Source organism: Magallana gigas, chromosome 1 (genome assembly GCF_963853765.1).
Source record: "Magallana gigas chromosome 1, xbMagGiga1.1, whole genome shotgun sequence".
NCBI lineage: Eukaryota > Metazoa > Mollusca > Bivalvia > Ostreida > Ostreidae > Magallana > Magallana gigas.
In genome coordinates, this window is record NC_088853.1 from 32,002,252 (window position 1) to 32,024,203 (window position 21,952).

General features: G+C 35.0%; 1 protein-coding gene and 1 long non-coding RNA gene across 2 annotated transcripts; one reads left to right on the forward strand and one right to left on the reverse strand.

Annotated features, from left to right (window-relative positions):
- Positions 1–4,594: 4,594 nt before the first annotated feature.
- On the forward strand, positions 4,595–9,527 carry LOC136275835 (uncharacterized). Its single transcript, XM_066085893.1, has 2 exons — positions 4,595–8,977; positions 9,510–9,527. The coding sequence occupies exons 1-2, from the start codon at positions 4,595–4,597 to the stop codon at positions 9,525–9,527; spliced, it is 4,401 nt and encodes a 1,466-aa protein (XP_065941965.1).
- Positions 9,528–18,330: 8,803 nt separating this feature from the next.
- LOC117680307 (uncharacterized) lies at positions 18,331–20,133 on the reverse strand. The gene is made up of 3 exons (XR_010707619.1): positions 19,762–20,133; positions 19,277–19,416; positions 18,331–19,102 (listed from the first exon to the last, which is right to left on the reverse strand). It is a non-coding gene; the product is annotated as an uncharacterized lncRNA (long non-coding RNA).
- Positions 20,134–21,952: the final 1,819 nt, after the last annotated feature.

A 21,952-nucleotide genomic window follows, 5' to 3' on the forward strand; every position in this document is an offset into this window, starting at 1 on the left:
TTCCTATTTAAGGAGGTTGAACAACAATTGACTGCTAAAAGATTGGATAAAGATGCTTTATTTATGGAGAGTCCTATGAATCTTATCTGTGTTAAATTGAGGGAAGTGGAAATAGTGGGTTCACATAAATAACCATATTTTTCTTAAATATCAATGGAATAGGCAAAATGGGGTACACTTTTTCTCAGAATAGCATAAGCTTTTTAAATTTAAGACAAGATGACTTTTCAGAGAATGTTACTGTAATATAAAGGTAGCAAGGGGCAGTTTGAGATAAAGTACCTGTCAATATTTTTGTAAAATTGAGAGTTGCTGTACTTGAAGGTTGTTATTGTTAAAATTCATGAAATAATTATACCCTCTCTCCAACAGAGAAGAGGGTATACTGTTATACCCTTCTGTTTCTGTCTGTCTGTCCATCCGTAACAAAAATTTGTCGCATTTTTCTCAGCAATTATCGCAGATGCTTGAAATTTGAATACACTATTTGTTTAGGCATGCCATACGGTGGGATATATATTTGTTGCAATTGGACGTCAACATCCTGTTAAATAACCACTGTTAATTTTAGTCTACCGGGTAAATTTTTATCAAAGATATCTCGGCTATTATTTATTGCAGGTGTTTGAAATTTTAACACACTATTTGTTTAGGCATGCCATATTGTGAGATGTATTTTTTCATCAAAGATTTCTCAGCAACTATTTATTGTTGATGTTTAAGATAAATTTTAGCACACCATTTGTTTATATCATAGGATATATCGGTATTTAAGTACAAATCGGATGACAACCACTGTTAAATGTCAACTTTGCTTATTTTGCATATTCACATCAGAGTGGGGTTATCACTAGTGAGCATTTGCTCACACATATCTTGTTTTTAATGATTATCAAGTGATGTCTCTTGTTGAAATTGATATTCATTTGTAGGCCCTATATGTTAAGTACATGAGAAAGAAGAAAAAAGCAAAAACCTGTGGACATTATGTACAACGCATTAAGTCGAACTTCGGTATCTCGAACACCAATATCTCCAATACAATGGATATTTCGAAGTGATGTTTTAGTCCCAAACACTTAAACTTTAAGTATTTTACCCTTAATATCTCGAATACTCAGATATCTCGAAGATATTAACCAATCCTATCTAGGTCAAGATAATGAGGTTTAACTGTATTTCAATATGAAACAAATGGCAATCCCAAATGTTGAGATATTTTCTTATGGTAATTGCTCTAGCTTTAAGTAAATTTATTCCATTTTCCAATCATCTCATAAGGGGAGACAACAATAGAAATTTTGATTTTTTTTAAATATAATTTTAGATGCCAAAGAGAGCAAGGATTGATGATAAGCGTAGTCGCCAGAAAGACAAGCTGAGAAAGAGACTGAAAAGACAACAGAATGCTTGCTCCTCTGCCGTCACACCACCAAATGAGACCACAGAGTCTGTTGTCCCTTGCGGGTCAATGGACGGAGCTGTGTCAGCTCCCCCTGGTAATCTTCCAGGGTTTGGTTTGATGGGGTTTCCACCTAAAGAGGAAAAACCCCTGGCCAGGATGCAGGCCTCGCCTCGAGTGAAAATGCATCCACCTGCCCCGAGGTTGCCATCTCCTCGGGGAAGTCGTCTGTTTGTCAAAAACGTGACAAAGGCACCGTCCACTGACTCCCCAGCGTGGGTTTGTACTCCAACGAGGGTACCTGGGCATGATGAAGGCTTGAAGCCTTGCCCAGCAGGTCAGGCGCAGCTGGACTCTTCTGTGCTAAGAGGGTCTAGCAGTATATCAAAAGATGAGGAAATAAAGACAGTGTTAAAAACGGCTTCTGAACGTAAAAATAGTACTGACTTGGTCAATGTAAACTTGTCTTGTGACATGGAAAAAAAGGAAGTAAAACATGCAGATGAAATTTTGAATGAGAATGAGATTGACATAGCTGAAAATAGTTACATGAATGAAAACGTTATGAGACATGCACATGAAACTGTATATGAGAATGTTGACAATCATCAGAGATATTTTGTTCAAAATAGTGAATGTACTCAAATGCATGAAATTGACTGTAATGTAAATGACACAAATTTTCAGACATCTGTTCAAGGTTCATTCCATCAGGCACATCCCATGTTTGGTGACAATGCAGGTACTCAATGTGTTGCAAACAGTTTAGCTGGTCTAGCTTTTGAACAATTTAAAAGCAGCAAACTTTGGACTACACAGGACATGAACAAGATACTAGCAACAGGTGATGAGTTGTACACATTTTTGCAGAGAAGTTCTTCGATGCATAGTAGATATTTATTGGTAGATGAATTACCCCAGTACTTTGAGTGTTTCAACAGGGCATTTGAATTCACAACGAATTCAACGTTAGCAAGTATTATAAATTTGTCGGGTCATGAACCATGCTATGCTGACTTCAATGCATACCATCTATATGAGGCGTTACAAATTGCTTTGCTAGAATCAAATGGGTGTTTTGTGTGCTTTGGGGGAAATACATTTCTTATTGGAAAAACAAATGGATTTTATTTTACATTTGACTCCCATTCAAGATCACCACAAGGCTTATTTAGTTGTAGTGGGAAAAGTACAAGACTTTTGTTCCAAAATGTAGAGCAATTATTAGAACATATTCAGAAGCTTGCCATTTCCATGGGGTTTTCGAGCATTGTTGAATGCAATATAACAGGGGCAATATGCCGTGCAAAAAAGTTGGAAGAAGAAAAGAAAGTTTGTTGTACTTCTACAGAGCAAAGTGGTGAAAATGAATGTGAGAATACAACAGATTGCGATGGTGATAGTGATGATGATGCAATTGTATTTATTCGTAATGAAGAAAACCGATTTCGATTTTGTCCCCTATCAAATGCTTTAAAGGAAGAGTTCTGCATTGAGCTAGGAATACAATATGCTCAGATAGAAGTTACCTCAGTTGAAACACCAAATAAAGAATTAGGAATCCCTAATTTAACCATACCTATCACTGGAGATGGAAACTGTTTTTTCAGAGCAGTCTCATATTGTCTAACGAGTACAGAAAATCACCATCATGTTGTTCGCAGCGCAATATGCAATCACATTCTAAAGAATGAAAACAAATTTCAATCATTTTTGAGATCTAATGAAGCGTCAGTCAAAAACCACGTGTCTTCAATGGAGAAAGAAGGGAATTGGGCAACGGAAATCGAAATTTTTGCATTAGCTCATATGCTATCGGTCGATATTTTCACATTTTCAAATGGCAATTGGCTCAAGTTCTCAGGACAAAATGTCTGTGCATCTCTCAGAACAAAACGAAATGGTTTATATTTAAACCACCAAAATCAAAACCATTATGAAGTTGTCCTTGATGTTGGTGAGTTAATGGTTGATGTTATAAGCGAAAGCAAACTTGACTCCATGTACGTAGATAAAAGTTGTCGAAAATCAAGAATTGAAAAAGGAAATAAAAAAAATCAATACAAAAGGGAAATGTATCGAAAAAAGTACAACGAAAATTTAGACTTCAAAAATCAAAAGCTTTGGAAAGCCTCACTGAAGTACAAAGAGAATGAAAAATTCAGAATCTCATTAAAAGAAAGCAATAAAACAAAATATCAGAATGATCAGACATTTCGGGACAAAGCTAGGCTCATGAGTAAGAACAATAGTCGAGCACAATACAATGACCCTGATCACAGAAAAAAGGTATTGAACAAAGCAAACTCTAACTATCGAACTGATCCGACATACAGAGAGAAAATTAAGCAAAAGGCGGTTTTAAAGTACAAGAAAGATAGTGTATATAGATCGACCTGTGTGGAGAAGAGCAAGCAAAAGTACAAAATTGACAGTGTTCATAGGCAGAATGTCAAAAGAAAAAGTACATTAAAATACAAAACCAATGACGTACATCGACTGAAAGTCAAAACAAAAAGTAGGCTGAAGTACAAAACTGATGACGAACATAGACAAAACGTCAAAACTAGAAGTACTCAGAAATACAATACCGATGATAAACATAGACAACAAATGAAAATGAGAAGCTCAAAAAAGTATGAATTGAATGAAAAACACAAAGAAAATGTGAAACAAAGAAGTATCAATAAGTATCGTTTGGATGATGCTCACAAAGAGAGGGTTAAAAAAGCGAGTATTCAGAAATATAGATGCGATGAAAAATTCAGAGAAAAACTCCTTCGCAGTAGTTCATTGAAATACGAAACGGATGAAACTTTCAGATCGAAGTCCCTAGAAAACAGCAAGCGTTATTACCACTCTAGTCCAGGTATTCAGAAAAAGAAGATACAAAAGTCCAAGCAAAGTAGGTTGAACAAAAAAATCAAACTTGAAAACTTTGAAGAAGTTATAAATCTGTTCAAAAAAAATACTGCTCGGGGTCCAGATTTTGCATGCTGTTGTTGTCATCGATTGTTGTTCCAAAATCAAGTACAAATGTGCAATAGAGACGTGTATTCCAAGAGTGAAAAATCGAGAGAAGTGGCTGGTGCTTGTATCAAAGATACGTTTTTGCATCAATGTAAAACGTCGTGCTCAGAAAATTGTGCGAACTCATCAATGTGGATATGTTATACATGTCACCGAAAGATAATGAGTGGTGAAATCCCTCCAGAAGCATCAGCCAATAACATGTTCCTTGAGCCAGTCCCTGAGGAACTTTCTCGCTTAAACAATTTGGAACAGCATTTGATTTCCTTACATATACCTTTCATGAAAGTCATGGCTCTTCCAAAGGGTGGGCAGAAGAATATTCATGGTCCTGTTGTTTGTGTACCATCTAATTTGAAGAAAGCAACATTTTTACCTCTAAAAGAGGATGAAAACCTTTTGCTTCGAGTAAAATTAAAGAGGAAACTGAGCTACAAAAGTTATTATGAATATCAATTCATAAACCCAACTCATGTTCTCACTGCACTAGACTACTTAAAACAAAACAACAAATGGTATGCTGGAATCTCTATCAATAGAGACATTGAGAGTAATGAAAATGTAGAAGGTTCTGAACAAGATGAAGTTCAAACTTCAAATGAAAATTCTGAACGAGATGAAATTCAAACATCAAATGAAGATACTGAACAAGTTCAAGGAGAAACACCGAATGAAGATTCCGAACAGATACAAATAGCTGTAGACAGCTGTCTCCAACCTGTAGATATTGCACAAGAAGTTTTGGACCATTATTTTGATGATGTCTTCAATATTGCCCCTGCAGAAGGAAATAATCCAGTACGGATGCTTCAAGAACAAGGAAACGAAGCAAAGACATTCCCTTGCCATTTTCCATCAGGACAATTCTCATTTGATCAACAAAGAGATAAAAGATTGACACTTGCTCGATATTTCAATAACAGGCTGATGAATGCAGATAACAGATTTGCAAAAGATACAAACTACATCTTCTTTAGTCAGTATATGTCAGAACTAAATCAAGTAATTGAAAAAACGCAGATTTCTGTTCGGAAGACGGTCACCAAAAATGAAAAGGGGAGCGTTATCAATTCAGATATGCTTAGAAATCCAGAAACTCTGTCAAAACTGTTGAGGAACGATGAAGCAATTAGATTTATGCAACCGATAAGAGGTACACCAGCATACTGGTCAGCAACTCAGAAAGATCTATTTGCTATGCTTAGACAGCTTGGAATTCCAACATGGTTTTGCTCGTTTTCTTCAGCAGAATATAGATGGAATGATGCCATAAGTTCTTTACTCAAACAACTCAATGATGAAAGAAATCCGGATTTGTTAGACTGGACAGAAAAAAATGAAATTTTGCGGAGCAATCCCGTTACAGTGGCTAGAATGTTTGAACATAGATTTCGTATCTTTCAGCGGGATGTTATTCATTCACCGTCAGAACCTATTGGGAAAATAGCCGATTTCTTTCAAAGAGTTGAATTTCAACAAAGAGGTTCGCCACACATGCATTGTTTATTTTGGGTGGAAAACGCACCAAAAATAGATGTTGATGGTAAGGAAGCTGTGACAGAATTTATCGACAGATACGTGACATGTGCTGTGCCAACTGAAAATGAAGACTCTGAACTAAGAAAAATTGTACTGGATGTTCAACAACACAGTAAGAAGCACTCAAAGTCGTGCAAGAAAAATGGAAAAGAATGTAGATTTAACTTCCCGAGACCTCCCTCACAGCGTACATTCATAACAGAAAAGCATGATGATGACGATGAAGATGAAACTGCAGAAATTCAAGATGTGCACCAACGTAATTCTACTTCAAATCTTACCAAGTCTCAAGCAAAAGAAATTTTATTGAGTGTTTGGAATAAGATTCAAACTGATTGTGATGGGTATGAGACAACAGAAGATATTTTCGAGGATCTTTCTCTGAATCAAGACACATACCAAAATGCAATGAATGTTTTGTCAGAAAAATTGACAGTTGTCCTCAAAAGGCATCCAAATGAATTGTGGACAAATCAGTACAACCCATGTCTTCTTAAATGTTGGGATGCAAATATGGATATACAATATGTTTTGGATCCTTTTAGTTGCATCGTATACATCGTCTCGTACATCTCTAAATCTGAAAGGGAAATGGGAATGTTATTAAAACAAACAAACGTTGAAGCCCAAGAAGGAAATCTGGATGCCAAACAAACATTAAAAAAAATAGGATCTGCATATTTGACGCACAGAGAAGTTACTGCGCAAGAAGCCGTCTACAGAGTTTGCAATCTAAGAATGAAAGAAGCTTCAAGGAAAGTGATCTTCATACCAGTTGGAGAAAACCCTACTCGAATGACAAAACCCCTTTCACAAATGAAGCGAAAACAAAAGGATGCTAACGATGATTTACACGACGAAAATGACGAGGATGACGAAATTTTCATGACAAACATTGTCGAAAGGTACGAAAACCGACCAGACAACAAGATATTTAACAACATGTGTCTAGCCGAGTTCTGCTCTGATTATCGCGTCCTTGCCAAATCCCAAGTTCCAAAAGGGGTTAATGAAAATGTCTTTGAACTTCAAAATTCTAAGGGATATGTTCAAAAGAGAACGAGAACAAAACAGGCAGTTGTTAGGTATCCAAGATTTAGCGCTGAAAAAACATCTGAGAAATTTTATCAATCTCGACTACAGCTGTTTCTTCCCTATCGGCATGAAACACAATTAAAACCGGAAACTTTTGATTTGTACGAAACATTTTATGAAAAAGGATTTGTGAAGTTACATGGCTCGAGATCTGTAACAGCAGTAAAAATAATTGTGGAAACAAATCATGCTCGCTTTGCTCAGAATGAAAGTGTTATAGATGAAGCTCAAGAGCTGTATGAAAACATAGGAGAACCGGAAGATGCATGGGCAAATCTATGCCCCGAGACAGAAAAAAATAGAGATGAATGTGCCATGATGAAGTCAACACAGAAAACCCCCGAAGATCTTGTAGAAAATATACCAGATATTGACAGCGATTTCAACAAAGCTGATGTGTTGTATCAAGTACAACAACTTTGCGTCTCTAATGAAGAAATGTTGAATATTGTACAAAACTTGAATCAAATCCAACAAAACGTGTTCTACTTTGTGCGAGACTGGTGTGTCAGAAAAATAGTAAATGAAAACCCAGCTCCGTTCCATATATTTTTAACAGGAGGTGCAGGAACAGGAAAAAGCCAAATTGTGAAAGCTATCAATTTCGAAGCATCACGCCTTTTCTCTAAAAGATTGTCGTCACCAGAGGCTTTATCAGTGTTGCTGACAGCTTTTACCGGCACAGCTGCATTTAACATTGGTGGCAGTACAATTCACAGTGTTTTTTCTTTGACAAAGTTCTTGCCACTGCCATATGAACCATTAAAAGAACAAACTTTAAGTGAAATCAGAATGAAGCTCTCAGACTTGCAAATTCTTGTAATAGATGAAGTATCGATGGTGTACAAAAGACTTTTATACTACATCCATGAAAGACTAGTGCAAATCAAAAAATGCAAAGACCCATTTGGAGGCGTTAGTGTGCTTGCAGTCGGTGATTTCTTCCAACTACCACCAGTAAAACAAAGAAAAGATGAGAGACTATATAAAGACAATGCATCATATCCAATTGACCATTGGCAAGATTTATTTCAAGAAGTTGAATTGACTGAAATTATGCGTCAACGCAATGATGTTCCATTTGCAAGAGCTTTGAATTTGCTGCGCACAAGAACCTTAGAAGATCCTTTAGCAAATGAAACACTTGACACAGTGAATGATTGTATCAGAGATGGTCCGGAAGATGTTCTTCACGTATACTCCACTAACGATGAGGTAAACAATTACAATTTGAATATGCTAGAAAAGAAATGCAAAGATTTCAAACAGATTGATGCAAAAGATTATCAAAAAGATAAAACCTCAGGAAAACTCTGCCTTAGAGATAAACCGTGCATAACCAAAACTGACAGTTTATCAAGCTCGTTACTCTTCGCAGTTAATGCTCGTGTCATGTTGACGAGAAATTGCGATGTCAAAGATGGTTTAGTCAATGGAGTTATGGGATACATTTCCCACTTTCAATACGGAGATGCAGTAAAAACAAACGTTACAGCTATAGCTGTTATATTTGACAGTCAAAACGTCGGTATAAAAACGGGAAAGCGAACTAAAAATGGAAACATGGTATTGATTGAAAGAATTCAAGAAGAAATTCTTGTAAGGAAATCAAATGCTATTGTTAGACAGCAGTTTCCATTAAAGCTATCATGGGCCTGTACAGCTCACAAGGTTCAAGGGATGACTGTTGAAAAAGTTGTTGTCAACCTTGACAAAACATTTGCTCCTGGCCAAGCCTATGTTGCATTAACGAGAGTAACTTCAAAAGATGGATTATTCATAGAAACAAACGACAGAGCAAAGTTAGCCAAAAAGTTGTACGCTGATCCAGATGTGAAATCAGCCATGAAAGACATGAAAAAACTGGAACTTGACACACCATTTGAAGTTCACTCCAACAGCACCATAGTTGTACTTCATAACATTCAAAGCCTGAATAAAAACTTTTGCCACATGAAATGTGACAGGAGATTCACAAATGCGGACATTGTTTGTTTAACTGAAACATGGTTAAGATCTGATCAAGAAACTGCTCATCTACATTTGAATGGGTTTCAATTTCGCCATCTTGCAAGAATAGAAGCTTATAGCAACAACGATCAACACACGAGGTCATTACGTAATTCAAAAGGAGGTGGGGTCGCTTTCTATATCAAAGAAAACAATGAGAGTCAGATAATTCATCATTCAATCGAAAACATTGAAGGCATTGCTGTCAAGTTGTTGAAAAAAAACATAGCCATAGTGAATGTTTATCGGCCACCTACATTGAACGTTACCATATTTTTGCAATCTCTGAAATCTTTAATAGACACCGTAAGATTACAATGCGAAATGTGCATTTTCGTAGGAGATTTCAACGAAGATACAAAGTTATCTGGCCCTATACAAACTTTTATGGAGCACAACGGGTTTAAGCAGATAGTGAATTTTTTCACAACAGAGGGTGGAACAACTTTAGACCATGTTTATATCTCTGATTCAATTGAAGCGCACACAAAAAGATTTTCTACCTTTTACAGTTATCATGAGGGTGTATTTCTATTTCTTTGAAAATCCATACTGGCATGAGTTGGCATGATTACAGTAGAATACTTTATTAAAAACACGATTTTACAAACTTTTACCATATTCTTAAGATTCATGTCAAATTTGGACAATTTTCAATTTTTGTCAAGGCAATTGTTATAGCATTAACATTATACACATTTTTCCGGATTGAGTTTGAATTTTAGAATATTCCGGATTTATGGATTCTGTTTTGTTATTAGGATTTTTCGCGGGACACGAGCAGTTTAGATTCTCCCTATTTCCTGTGCTCAATACCATTTAGATTTACAATGTTTACTATGTTTGTTTCTACGAGATAAAACTTCTAAGTTGGTAAGTTTTACATGAATCTGCTTGTGTATAGTGTTGTGCAAAAAGTTATGTATAAACGATAGGTATAAATGTGTAAACAAAAGTGTTCAACTGTTAAGATGCATTTTAAATAACATGTTCGAATGTTGGCAAAAGGGATATATCTAGAATGTGTATATAAATTTAAAGCTAAAGTATCATAGCATGTTTTTATTATATGATATATCGGAATTTAAGGTTTCATTGTTTGCATGCAATGTTTTGTGCACTCTACCATAGGCGTACATATATAGTCATTCATTTTGAATTGTGTAATTTGCTAGTAGTACGAGTTTCGTTATATTTGCTAATTTGCTAGAGCATAAGTGAAAGTATTCATTTCAAGAACACGGGGCATATATATTTACTAGAGTGATATTTGTCATATGTTGAGTGTGTTTTGTTTGTTTATTCAGAGCATCAAAACTTTTCTTTGTTTTTCCAGTTAATCACATCTAGTCACATCACGTGTTGTCCCATCAAGTCACATCATCATGCCATTGTCACAAATCATCATACTAGTTTTTCAATGACTGAATAAAGATGTGCATTGGCAACAAGTTGCCTCTTCATTGATGGTAGCCAGTACAGCAATATTAAGCTCAAGTTTCGTGAATGTTTATATACTAGTAATTACCATTTGTTATTATTCAAATAAGGTACAACCAATTCAAACAAGACGCTTTGAAAAAACACAGTCTATAAATCAATATGTCCTAAAAATGCGGTTTTGATTAATGTAATATATTTTATGGACTCTGTAAAACAGCGGTTTTATAACCAATATTAAAGAAAAAGTCAATGTAGATTTTCCAAATAAATAAGAAATATTTGTACAACATATCTAGCTAAATACGAAATTAAAAACGTAGTATTTTTTAATATTTCAAAGCTGAGACTGTACAATAAGATTTAGCTAAAAAAAACTGAACAACGATTATTATTGAAAAGATTATAACCAAGGTTTTTCGCAATCGAAGAAACAAGGTATGCATAATGTTTAGCAAATTCTGTACATTTTGTATATCACAAATTTTAATGAAAACAGTTCATGTTTTTCAAACATTTTGTCATATTCTCTGTAAAATCTTTCGTCCGAATATACGTTGTATTCTGATTTTTAAAAAAAATATTCTAATAACGGAAAAGCAGGCATGTCCGGAAATTTTGATTCCGCGTCCTGGGTTTAAAAAATAGTGTAATGTTCAAAGTAAAATTAACTCGTACCAAAAATAATTGCTAAGTCGTACCTGAACACATTCGGATTTTATTTGTTCAGTCGTTCTTAAAATCGGAAAGGTTTTTGTTAAGTCGAACTTAAAATCATTCGTATTTTGGCAAGTCGTACCAGGAATAATTCGATTTTTTTCATCTTTTTATTTTTGTTACTCTTGTTATTGGTTTAAGAGCTCCGCTTCTTACAGGAACTTCAAGCTTTACTTTCGACATTAACGGAAGACCCACTCGTTGCTTTGCAACGAGCTTTGCTCTAGTTATTATTATTTTTTTTCTTCCTATTTTTGTGCACGCGATTTCTCAAAAACGACTCGTCCGATCTCAATCAAATTTTCAGATATGATAGATATTGGTCTGAACCTGATTAATTTTTTTTTGTGTTGATGACGTCACATCCGTTTTTGAGATATTGAGATTTTTCTAATTTTTATATGGGTATTTTGTCTTCTGTTGTTCTCCTAAACTATAAGAGATATTAAGCTCAATTTTTTACGGTAGGTAAAGGAAAGATTGAAGTTTTGCATGATTGTTGTTTTGTATGTTAAGCACTACTGGCGCCAAAGCTCGCTATGGCTCGAAAATTGACATTAAAAAAGCGTCGTGAATTTTTGTGCTTTTCTCTCTTTATCTCTTTTCTGGAAAATATTTTGTTAAAACATGTAATGTAAAAAAAGTTTATTTTTACAAGACCTTTTAGCTGATATCAAAAAAAAGGGGCTGACCCCTAGTATTAGGGACCTAATGGGCTCTAAAGTCGTTTACCCATAACTCTTTACCGAGGGATATTTTGTAATAGATTATAGAAGCAAATATGTTAATCTCACAGTTCTGTATTCAAGCAATGTAATGATTTTATCATGTGTTACGTAATTAGGGTTTTTAGGGGCCAAAAGTCAAAAAATTTGATCACCCTTATCTGAGAAAGGAAAAATATTTTGTAATGCAGTATAAAAGAAAAGTTGTTCAAAATGATATTCTCAACAAATTGCAACCGTCAAAATTTCGTTGAACGGCCCCTAAAAGGAGATAAGGGACCGGCCCCTAAAACCTTTTTTCTCATCTATCTTTAAAACGGTAACGAATTACTAAACATGTGTTAAACAACATTTGTTTAGAATTTAATGACCTTTCATTCCATATCAAGAAAAAGGCGCTGGCCCCTAATAAAAGGGAACCAAAGGGCTCTAAAATCTTTAATCTGTAGCCCTTTACTGAGAAATATTTTGTGAAATGTTATAGGTGCAAATGTGTTTATCTTATAGTTATATATTCAAGCAATGTAATGATTTAATCATGTGTTACGTAATTTAGGGTTTTTAGGGGCCACACATTTTCTAAACACTTGCTGACAAAATGTGTTCAGAATTAAATGTCCTTTCATTTGAATCCAAGAAAAGGGGATTGCCTCTTAAATTAGGGGATCAAAGAGCTCTAAAAATTTTAATCTATAGCCCTTTATTGAGGGATATTTTGTGAAAGGTTATTAAAGCTAGATTAGGTATAATACGTTTATATATCCCAACAATATAATGATTTTCTCTTGCGTTACCCAATTAGGATTTTTGGGGGACCAGAGGTAAACAAGTTTGATCTTTTCTATCTTAATTGAAAAAAATGCAAGTATTTAAAAAAGCAAGAGAACTTAAAAAAAGCGATACAATAAAGCATTAGTACTTCACTCTCCTTTTCCATAACATGTTTTGTTGTCGAAAATCAAAGTCGATGATGTCATATTTCATTCTAAAAATCGAACAGAAGACCTCCTTGTTGCTCGCAACGAGATCGTGTCTAGTCTTATTCTTATTATTCTTTTTTTTTCTTACCGATTTTGTGCAGACGATTTCTCGGAGATTTGTGACTCGATTACGCCCAAATTTTCAATATAAACGTGTTTTTATCTAAAGCTGATATATAATTTTTATTTTTTGAAAAAACACTTCCGGTCAGAAGTTATCGTCCGTTTACGATTTTAAAAAGTCAATTTTGTCTGTCGGGTTTCTCAAAAACGAGTGAAGATAAAAGGCTGAAATTTTCAGATATGATAGATCTACCGTTTTTCTAATGTACCTCGGTCAAGAGAATGTCCGCCGTCACTTCTGGTCGTCACCGGAAGGAAATTTGAAAAATAGAATTTTTCGAATTTTTTATTTTTTTATATTGTTCTTTGAGATTTTTACATCTTATAGTGACCCTTTTACTGATTCAGAATATGTATTTTGTTTAAAAATCGATCAACGCGTTCTCGAGATATTAGGCATCAAAGTCCTGAAGCGAGAGTCCGAGTAGCTCAGTCGATAGAGTCGTTGACATTGCCCAGGCGACCCGGGTTCGAGCCCCCAGTGCCCAATTTCTTTCCCCCTCTTTTTGTGCTTAGATCTGATTTTTTTATCTTTAAAATGATGGATTCTGTTCTTTTCTGTTTTGATTTAGTAAAAGAAGTTACAATAATATCGCTTTTCCCCGTATCTGAGTATTGAGATCCATAGCTATGTATTCATACTGAAATAAAGTTAACATGTTGAAACAAATCAAAAGTTACATCTTTAAAACAACGCTTATACATTGTTCTAACATATGTATTTTGTTTAAGAATTGTGTAATATGTGATATTTAGAATTTAATATTCTCCATTTAATATAGAAGTCACTGACCGACCCCCCCCCCCCCATTCATAAAATCATTTAGTTTTTCTGACCCGATTTTACTTGATCTTTGATCTTGGACCTTTAAGTTCAACTTAGTATCATTCTAGATTACTGTACTAATTACCAGACCAATTCGTTTATTATTAACAGAGTTATGAACTTTTTGCCATTTGAGTTTCAATCGTCGTGTTTGACATGTACTGTACAAAAAAAATCTAACTCCCGAGTCCTTCACTCAATTCTAATGAAAATTCGTGAATATAAACCTCGGACCCCATTCTTATTGTCTGTCAAATATGCAGCGGATTGAACAATTAAGAAGAATCAAACGGCGCTTATAGCCTATACACGGAAATAAAATTTACACACTACACGCATCCACCCCCCCCCCCCGTTCACAAAATCATTAAGTTTTTCTGGACTGATTTGACTGAATCTTTCAGTTTGGACCTTTATTTTCAACCTAGTACCATTCTAGATTACTGTACTAATTACCAGACCAATTCGTTCACTTTTAAGAGAGTTATGAATTTTTGGACATTTGAGTTTCGATTGGCGTGCTTGACATGTACTGTAGAAAAAAATTCTAACTCCCGAGCCCTTCACACAATCCTAATGAAATTTTGTGTAAATATACCTCGGACCCCATTCTTATTATCTGCCAAATACGCAGCGGATTGAACAATTCAGAAGAAATTCCTGAGATCAAGCGGCAAGTATAGCCTGTACAAGGATTTAAAATGTACACAGTACAAGGGATGTAAGCAGCCGCGTGATATTTCTGTTGCATGTATATTTCTTGTTTTCCGTTTAGTCTGTATCTACGATAGCGTGTGAACTACTTATGAATGTTAGAACTGTGGAAATTACTGTCATCAAATTTTTACCGAATAAAATTACGTGTTTCTGATTTCGTTATTTCTACATTTATAATGATTTTATCAATCCTGTTGAAATAAAACAGTCAAACACAATAATAAACGACACGAAAAAAAATCTCAACACTGAAATACATGTGTAAAATGCATCAGTCATTGTTTTAGGACTTGACTTCCCCTAATTGTCGTTAACCGAATCCGAGATCCACACCTCAAAATTCTACTTTCGATTTATTTACGACGAAAATCAAGCTCGGGTCTTTTCACCCCCCCCCCCCCCCCCCCTCCAGACAAAAACACGCATCAATATTTCAAATGACATCGCACTGTTACCAAACCTGTGTAGTCAGACATCTCACACATCGTTCCTCATCTCATACAAAAATTCAGCTCCTCTCCCGGGCGGAAACGCCCCAAATTCAAAGAGAAATTCGGGAATTATTTCGCGTCAGCCATGTTTTGACGTGAACCTTTGCTGAAATGACTGTTATGCCGGAGCCAAGATTTCTTCTTTCTCTCTATTTCTTTCTCTCCATTTTTTTTTTTTTTTTTTTAATTTTCTACCTAAAATATTCAACATAAAGGGGTTGTTGGACTGTAGAACAACTTGAAAACACTCGTACATTAAGATTTACACAAAAACATTCTTCAATTATTAGGGTCTTCCGTCTTCAGCGGAAGACCCTTCTATTATTCTATTGTTTCTTTTTCACTTTTTAGGGTTTTCCGTTTTTCAACGGAAAACCCTTCTGTTATTCTACTGTTTCTTATTATTATTTTTTTTTTTTCCCGCAAATTTTGTGCACGAGATTTCTCGAACATTTTTTGTCTGATTGCTATGAAACTTTCAGGGTATGTAGATGATATTAATATCTCTAGACGTTTTTTTCAAATTTTTAAAATTCACTTCCGGTGATGAGTTATTGCCTTTTAATTGAAAATTGGGGGGTCTTTTGTCCAGAGTTGATCTCGGGAACTACAGATGATAGATGCATGAAATTTGGCGAAATTGTCGGTAACATTTTATAGTTTTGCTGGCATGAAAATTTTGGTAATTTCTTTGTTAGTTTTTGAGCTATTTGTCGCCAAAGTTTAAGATTTTTTCGGGGCTGAAATTTTGTTGCTTTTTGTATTATAACCTTTAAACTAAAAATATTTTGTTAATACATATAGAACAAAAGTTGTTTAGAATAACGAGAGCTTTCATTTAAAATTAAGAAAAAAGGGCTGGCCCCTATAATTAAGGGTCAGCAGCTCATACACGTATTTTTCTGATAGCAAAAATCGTTATCATTTTATGAAAAAAAATTAATTTAGTTATTGTTAATATATTAAATAATGTCATTTGGTATCAAATTAAACAAGTTCTGTGCTATATTTTTTTTCAAATTTCATAAAACAAATATGTGAGAATCGTACATGAACGAGTTAATATGTCTACATAGACACACAAGCGAACAAATGCCACATTAAGGCCCGCATTACGTTGTGTTGCGTCTTAGATAAATTGTTGTGATTCAATTTCATTTTTTTCATCTATATCATTTATGAATTCAATGAACACACATTATTTAAACGTTCTATGTGCAACTATTTGTCGGGGCGCCCCTGTTTGTAACCCCCGCGCGCGCGCGCCGAATACACCGATCCATTTTGCATCGATAAGCTCCGCCCCCCTTAGTTACGTCATAGCGACGCTTCCGGGTCGGACATTCTAAAGTAAACATGGCGGGCGAAATAAACTTAACATCAATCCCTTCGGACATTTCTCTCGATTATTTCAAGAATACATCAATTTCCAAGAGAGCGAAAGAAAGAGGTTATAATTATTTCATGAATAGTTATGTACATGCGTTAAAATTGTACAAGTCCAGTGATGAATCAATAGATATCGCCGCCAAATGTTTTCGATCTATGCGTAAAAGTGAAGCTCCCCACAAAATAAACATGACAATTACGATCGCAACTTCAAGTATCACAGAGAGTCATTGCTCATGCAAAGCTGGGTATGTACTTATATCGAAAGATTATGATGTTTATTTTAAAAAAAACCCATCGTAACATATTCCACATACGTGTTTAAAAATATTCTTTTCAGAGTAAGCGGTACTTGTTCCCATTCAATTGGTATGCTATACACTTTAATTCACTACAAAAATCTTGGCATGACTGAAGTTCCTTCAGCACTTGCCTGCACTAGTATGCCACAGCAGTGGCATAAACCACGGGGGTCCAAAATCAGCCCAGAACCACTTTCTGCAATGGTGTTTTCTAAACCTAAACAGACCCCAAGAAAAAAGAGGCCTATCCAAAGCATTATGCCAAAGATGAGGTACTGACAAATTATTGTAAGGTTTTTATAATAAAGTCTTCATGAGACATGTTACGTTTGAATAATATAAATCTAAACTAGAATATATGAACTCACCGCATATAAATTAATTAAGAATACCAGATATTGGTGCTATGGAGGTGAAAAAGCTAAAGACAGATTCCGCAGCTGTGGGAACACCACTATCCTACCTCCTTCAGGAGGAGGTTCAGCTGATTGAGACAACACTAGGTGGTGTACAGATGGGGTCAATGCTTCCATATCAGGTATAAGACACAGAAATGTTTGCATGCATGTACTAAATTAAATAAAAACAAGAACATTCATTTTCAAAACTTTACTAAAGTATCTTGGAAATTTGTCAACATCGCAGCTACAAACCAATGTGCATTAATACAATTAAACATGCTCACAGGAATTTTTCTTTTCAATAATTTAAAACACTTTATTTGATTGATGGCACGTTCAATGTGTATTCTATGAGTAGCTATTTTTCTGGTGAGGTTTACATCGCTTTCACTAAATGGCCTAGCACTAGATGCAAGGGGTGGAATATTCAACTGCAAATCTAAAAGTGCCAACTCTTTTTCAATTAGAAACCCTTTGTCAGCCATTAAGGCATCATTATTAGCAATAAACTCCATTTCTTTCAAATGTTTTAAATAATCATAAAAACCACATTGTTCAATGATATCATTGTCAGAAATACTTCCAGAAAATAAATCCGAAACAAATAAAATTGACCCTCTTGGGTCACAAACAACAAGAGCTTTTAATGTATTGGATGATTTGTAGTCTGAATAGCACTGACTTTGTTGTTTCAATGATGAAGGTTTTTCAGTTTTTAGCTCGGTACAGTCAAGAATAGCTAAACAGTTTGGAAAATCATGTTTGTAAGATTCTGGCATGATTCCTATGATTGTATTTCGATGGGGCCAATAACTTAAGGAACCTAATCTCAAATACATGTACTTCGCTACCCCATTAATTACTGTTGACACAGTTTGAACCTTAATATTGAATCTGAATGCTAAATCTTTCACATTTAAAGCATTTCTTAGTCTGCAAAGGTACATAAACAACTGCTGTGACAAAGGAAACTTGTCAATATGTGTTTCTTTTCTTTTGTCTTCATAAATGATTGGATTTTCACAACTTGGAAAGAGAAACACAAGAAGCATGAGAAATCTACTATAACTTAATCCAGTGTAAAATTCAAACAAGTTTTTGATCTTTGACTTTGAAACTTCTTCAAAAGGAAAAAAGAAATCACCGACACTTTTGTTTCTAGCATATTTGAAAGTAAAAATTTTACTACTGAAGCAACTTCCTACGGCAAATGTAATGAAAACATAGCTAAACAGAAATATATGGAAAAATTCCACAATGTACATATTCATGACTGTGGATTAGTAGTAAATCCAAGATTTTCATTTCTTGCTGCCTCGCCTGATGGTAAAGTGTGTATAGAAGGACAGACTGGGGTATTGGAAATAAAATGTCCCTTTTCAGCTAGAGATTTACTCATCGCAGAGGCAGTGAACTTACCAAAGTTTTGTCTTGAGATATTAGGAGACTCATATACATTGAAAAAGAATCATGATTATTATTTCCAAATTCAGGGACAATTAATGGTGACAGGTGTTTCTTTCTGCATATTTGTTGTGTACACAAGAAAAGATTTATTTGTGGAAAAAATAACCAAAAATGTTGACTTCATTACAGAAATGTTTGATAAGCTTGCTAATTTTTATCTTCAATACAGACCAAGAATATTGAACAATATTCCTGCTGCATAGTTTAAGTCATCAAATGTTACTTTACAGCTATGAAATGAATTATTTCACAAATGAAAGTGTGTTACTGTGTTCAATTAATAAAAAGGAACCAGCTAAATCACAGAAGCAGAATCTGATATTGACAAATATACATACATTCTTCTTCTGTTTGGCATGAGGAATCTATGACAGGATTTGAAGTTGTCTGTGTTGTTAAACAGCATTCCATTGCATGAGAGTCTGGTGAATCATCAGTACTGGTACTACTGAAAAAAAAAATTGATAAAAAACTTCTTTATAAGACCGGTATAGAACATGTAGAATACAGAATACAGATGTAGAGAAAGTTATGCAATATATTATCTGACCAGAGACAAATATGTTCATCTTTAACCCAACACTTATCAGCTGATTATTGAAATGTTTTATTTGATGCAAACCTGGTCTTGCTGTTTAAATCATCTGATTTTGACTGTTGAGACAAGTATATGATCTTTCGCCTTGCTCTGTGCAGTTCACCAGTCTGGGCATCACAAGGATCTGGGTATTCATCTGAAGGGCCATCCAATGAAATGAAATGCTGAAACAGTGTAAAATAAAATAGTAATACAATCCGTATATTCTATGATATGTAATGCGCTCTGTCTGACTCTCTGTCACAGCACAAAGCTACAGGTTTAAAATTTTATTGCATTTGTTTTATAAGCATTCCGACATATAAACAAGTGTTAAAATCTAATTTGTTTATGCCAGTATGGGCATTTTGGTATTTTAGAAGTCGGAACAAAAACGACGCCATTTTCAAGTTGTACATACGTGATGTAACGTTACTGGGTATAGTCAGTGTTCAATATGTTCAAAGGATATCGAATTACTGGATGAGAGGTTATTCTATAATTTGAAAATAAAATGAACGTGTACTTACCTTAGAACACACATATGTATGCTTCGTAATTTTGTCAACGTTAAGCTGGGCATGTGGTCTTCGACAGCATGATATCCATCGTAAACATTTCTCCAAATCAGACTTTGGCTTCGGAAATGGGATGAATTTTGCTCCCATAAGTTTCTCTGGATACCTGCTATCCGATTTACATGTCCCATACGAACAGTGCTTCACCATTATATTTAACTCAATCGAAAAATAACACCCAGATTTATAGTTTCAATGCGTAAACAATCGCCATTTTCATGTAGCGATGTCCGACCAATGTCCGACCTTATACGCCGCATCAGATGACGTGATCTGATTGGTCAAACCCGACACACCCACAAATAAAATGGATCGGTGTATTTACAGTAACGAACGGCATTGTAGAAAAGAGAGAGCCGTAATGCAGAAGAGAAGTTGTGTATTCTTTCAGTGTACACATGCATTTTCAATTTGCTGTGAAACATATGAACATGCACAGGGAACAATACTACATATTTGTTTAAGGAGGATATTTTTCTCGTGTGAATCGTTTACGAGGAAATTCTGACAGCCACACTTCTGTCGACGATCAGCCGTTGATAAGCTACGAGTAATAAAGGAGAAAAGATGGACATTAAAGTGTGTGATTTATGTGGATGTTACTGAAGAAGGTGAGGCTTTTACTCCTTTTAAAGTTTCTTGTTAACTGGTTAAAATTTAGTATATAGTATAGATGTACATGTAAGTACGTGCACACTGTTAGATGTTTTTGTTATGGTGTGGGTGTTTGTTTACTAACGTGTAATTTTTACATGTTTCATGGACCGTGTTTAGACTCGCTCGAGGTTCATGGGGGACTGGAAAGGGAAACTGAATTTATCTATTTAAAAAAATAACAGATTGTGAATTTTCAACTCAAAATTCAAAGCAGGGTCTAATTAGAAACATATCATATATTCTTGTGCAGGAGACTCCAAATGTAGTCATGAATACCCTGTAGACATAACTTCAAGTATATAAAATTGTATACTTCAGACTTCAGAGTTAAAACATGACTTTAATATTTTTATGATGCCGATCATTGTATCATTAAAGAGGTTTAGCAGACCAACGGGTACCCGGTACATGTACTTGTACATGTAGGTTACAAGTTAGAACTATGCCTACCATTCTACCAGTTCACATAATTTTTCTTGTTTAGCAGTTATGATGTGTACTTAAATTGTCCTTGTTAATGTTTTAAATGTAATTTTTTATTCTCTTTTTTTAATCTGACTACTGGCAGTACTGGCGTGCGAGCAGTTCTCGCTGAGGACCATTTCTCGCTGGTGCACTGTTACATCATATTTTCGTATATAATTTTATGTGTTGATAAAATGACGTAACAATGCACTGGTGAGAAATGGTACTCGGCGAGAACTGATCGCATGCCAATATTGATTAATTACAGACAAAAACTGAAGGTTGCGAGTGTTATTTTTTATTGAACAACATTGTTTAAAATAATTCTTTATATATGTGACGATCAGACCGGTTTGAATACCAGTGCCAGATAGCTCAGTTGGTAGAGCACCTGACTAGAGATTCAGGGGGCCCAGGTTCAAATCCCGGTTTGGTCCTTCATTATTTCTCCCATCCTGTTACAATATTGGTGTTGTGACCAACCCCTGGAACTAACAGGTTAACTCGATCCTGCCAGGGATGATCTTCGAGGGTGAAGATCATTTAAGGGGGAGGAATGTGACGGTCAGACTGGTTTGAATACTGGTGCCAGATACATGTAGCTCAGTTGGTAGAGCACTTGACTAGAGATTCAGAGGGCCAGGTTCGAATTCCACTTTGTTCCGTCGTTATTTCTCCCATCTTTTACATATACATGTATATCAGATATATGACAGATGATTAAGGTCATCACATGTTTTGCAAGATGCAATAAGTGTTAAAAACCTTTACTTTACAACAGAATACATTTAAGTGAATATTCATGTTTCTTGTTATTATTTGGTGTGGTTTTCTTGACAGTGTCGCATAAACAATTTACCCGCTCCTAAAACACAAACTTTTTTTTTGTGGATTCAGCTTACCGCTGATTGGCTGCTGTTGCAGCAGACAAATAAGATATGCACGCACAAAACACAATGAACTTATCAGAGAATGAGTTGAGTTTATTTAAACTGTTGGAATTTGGGTATTTTTTTTAAAA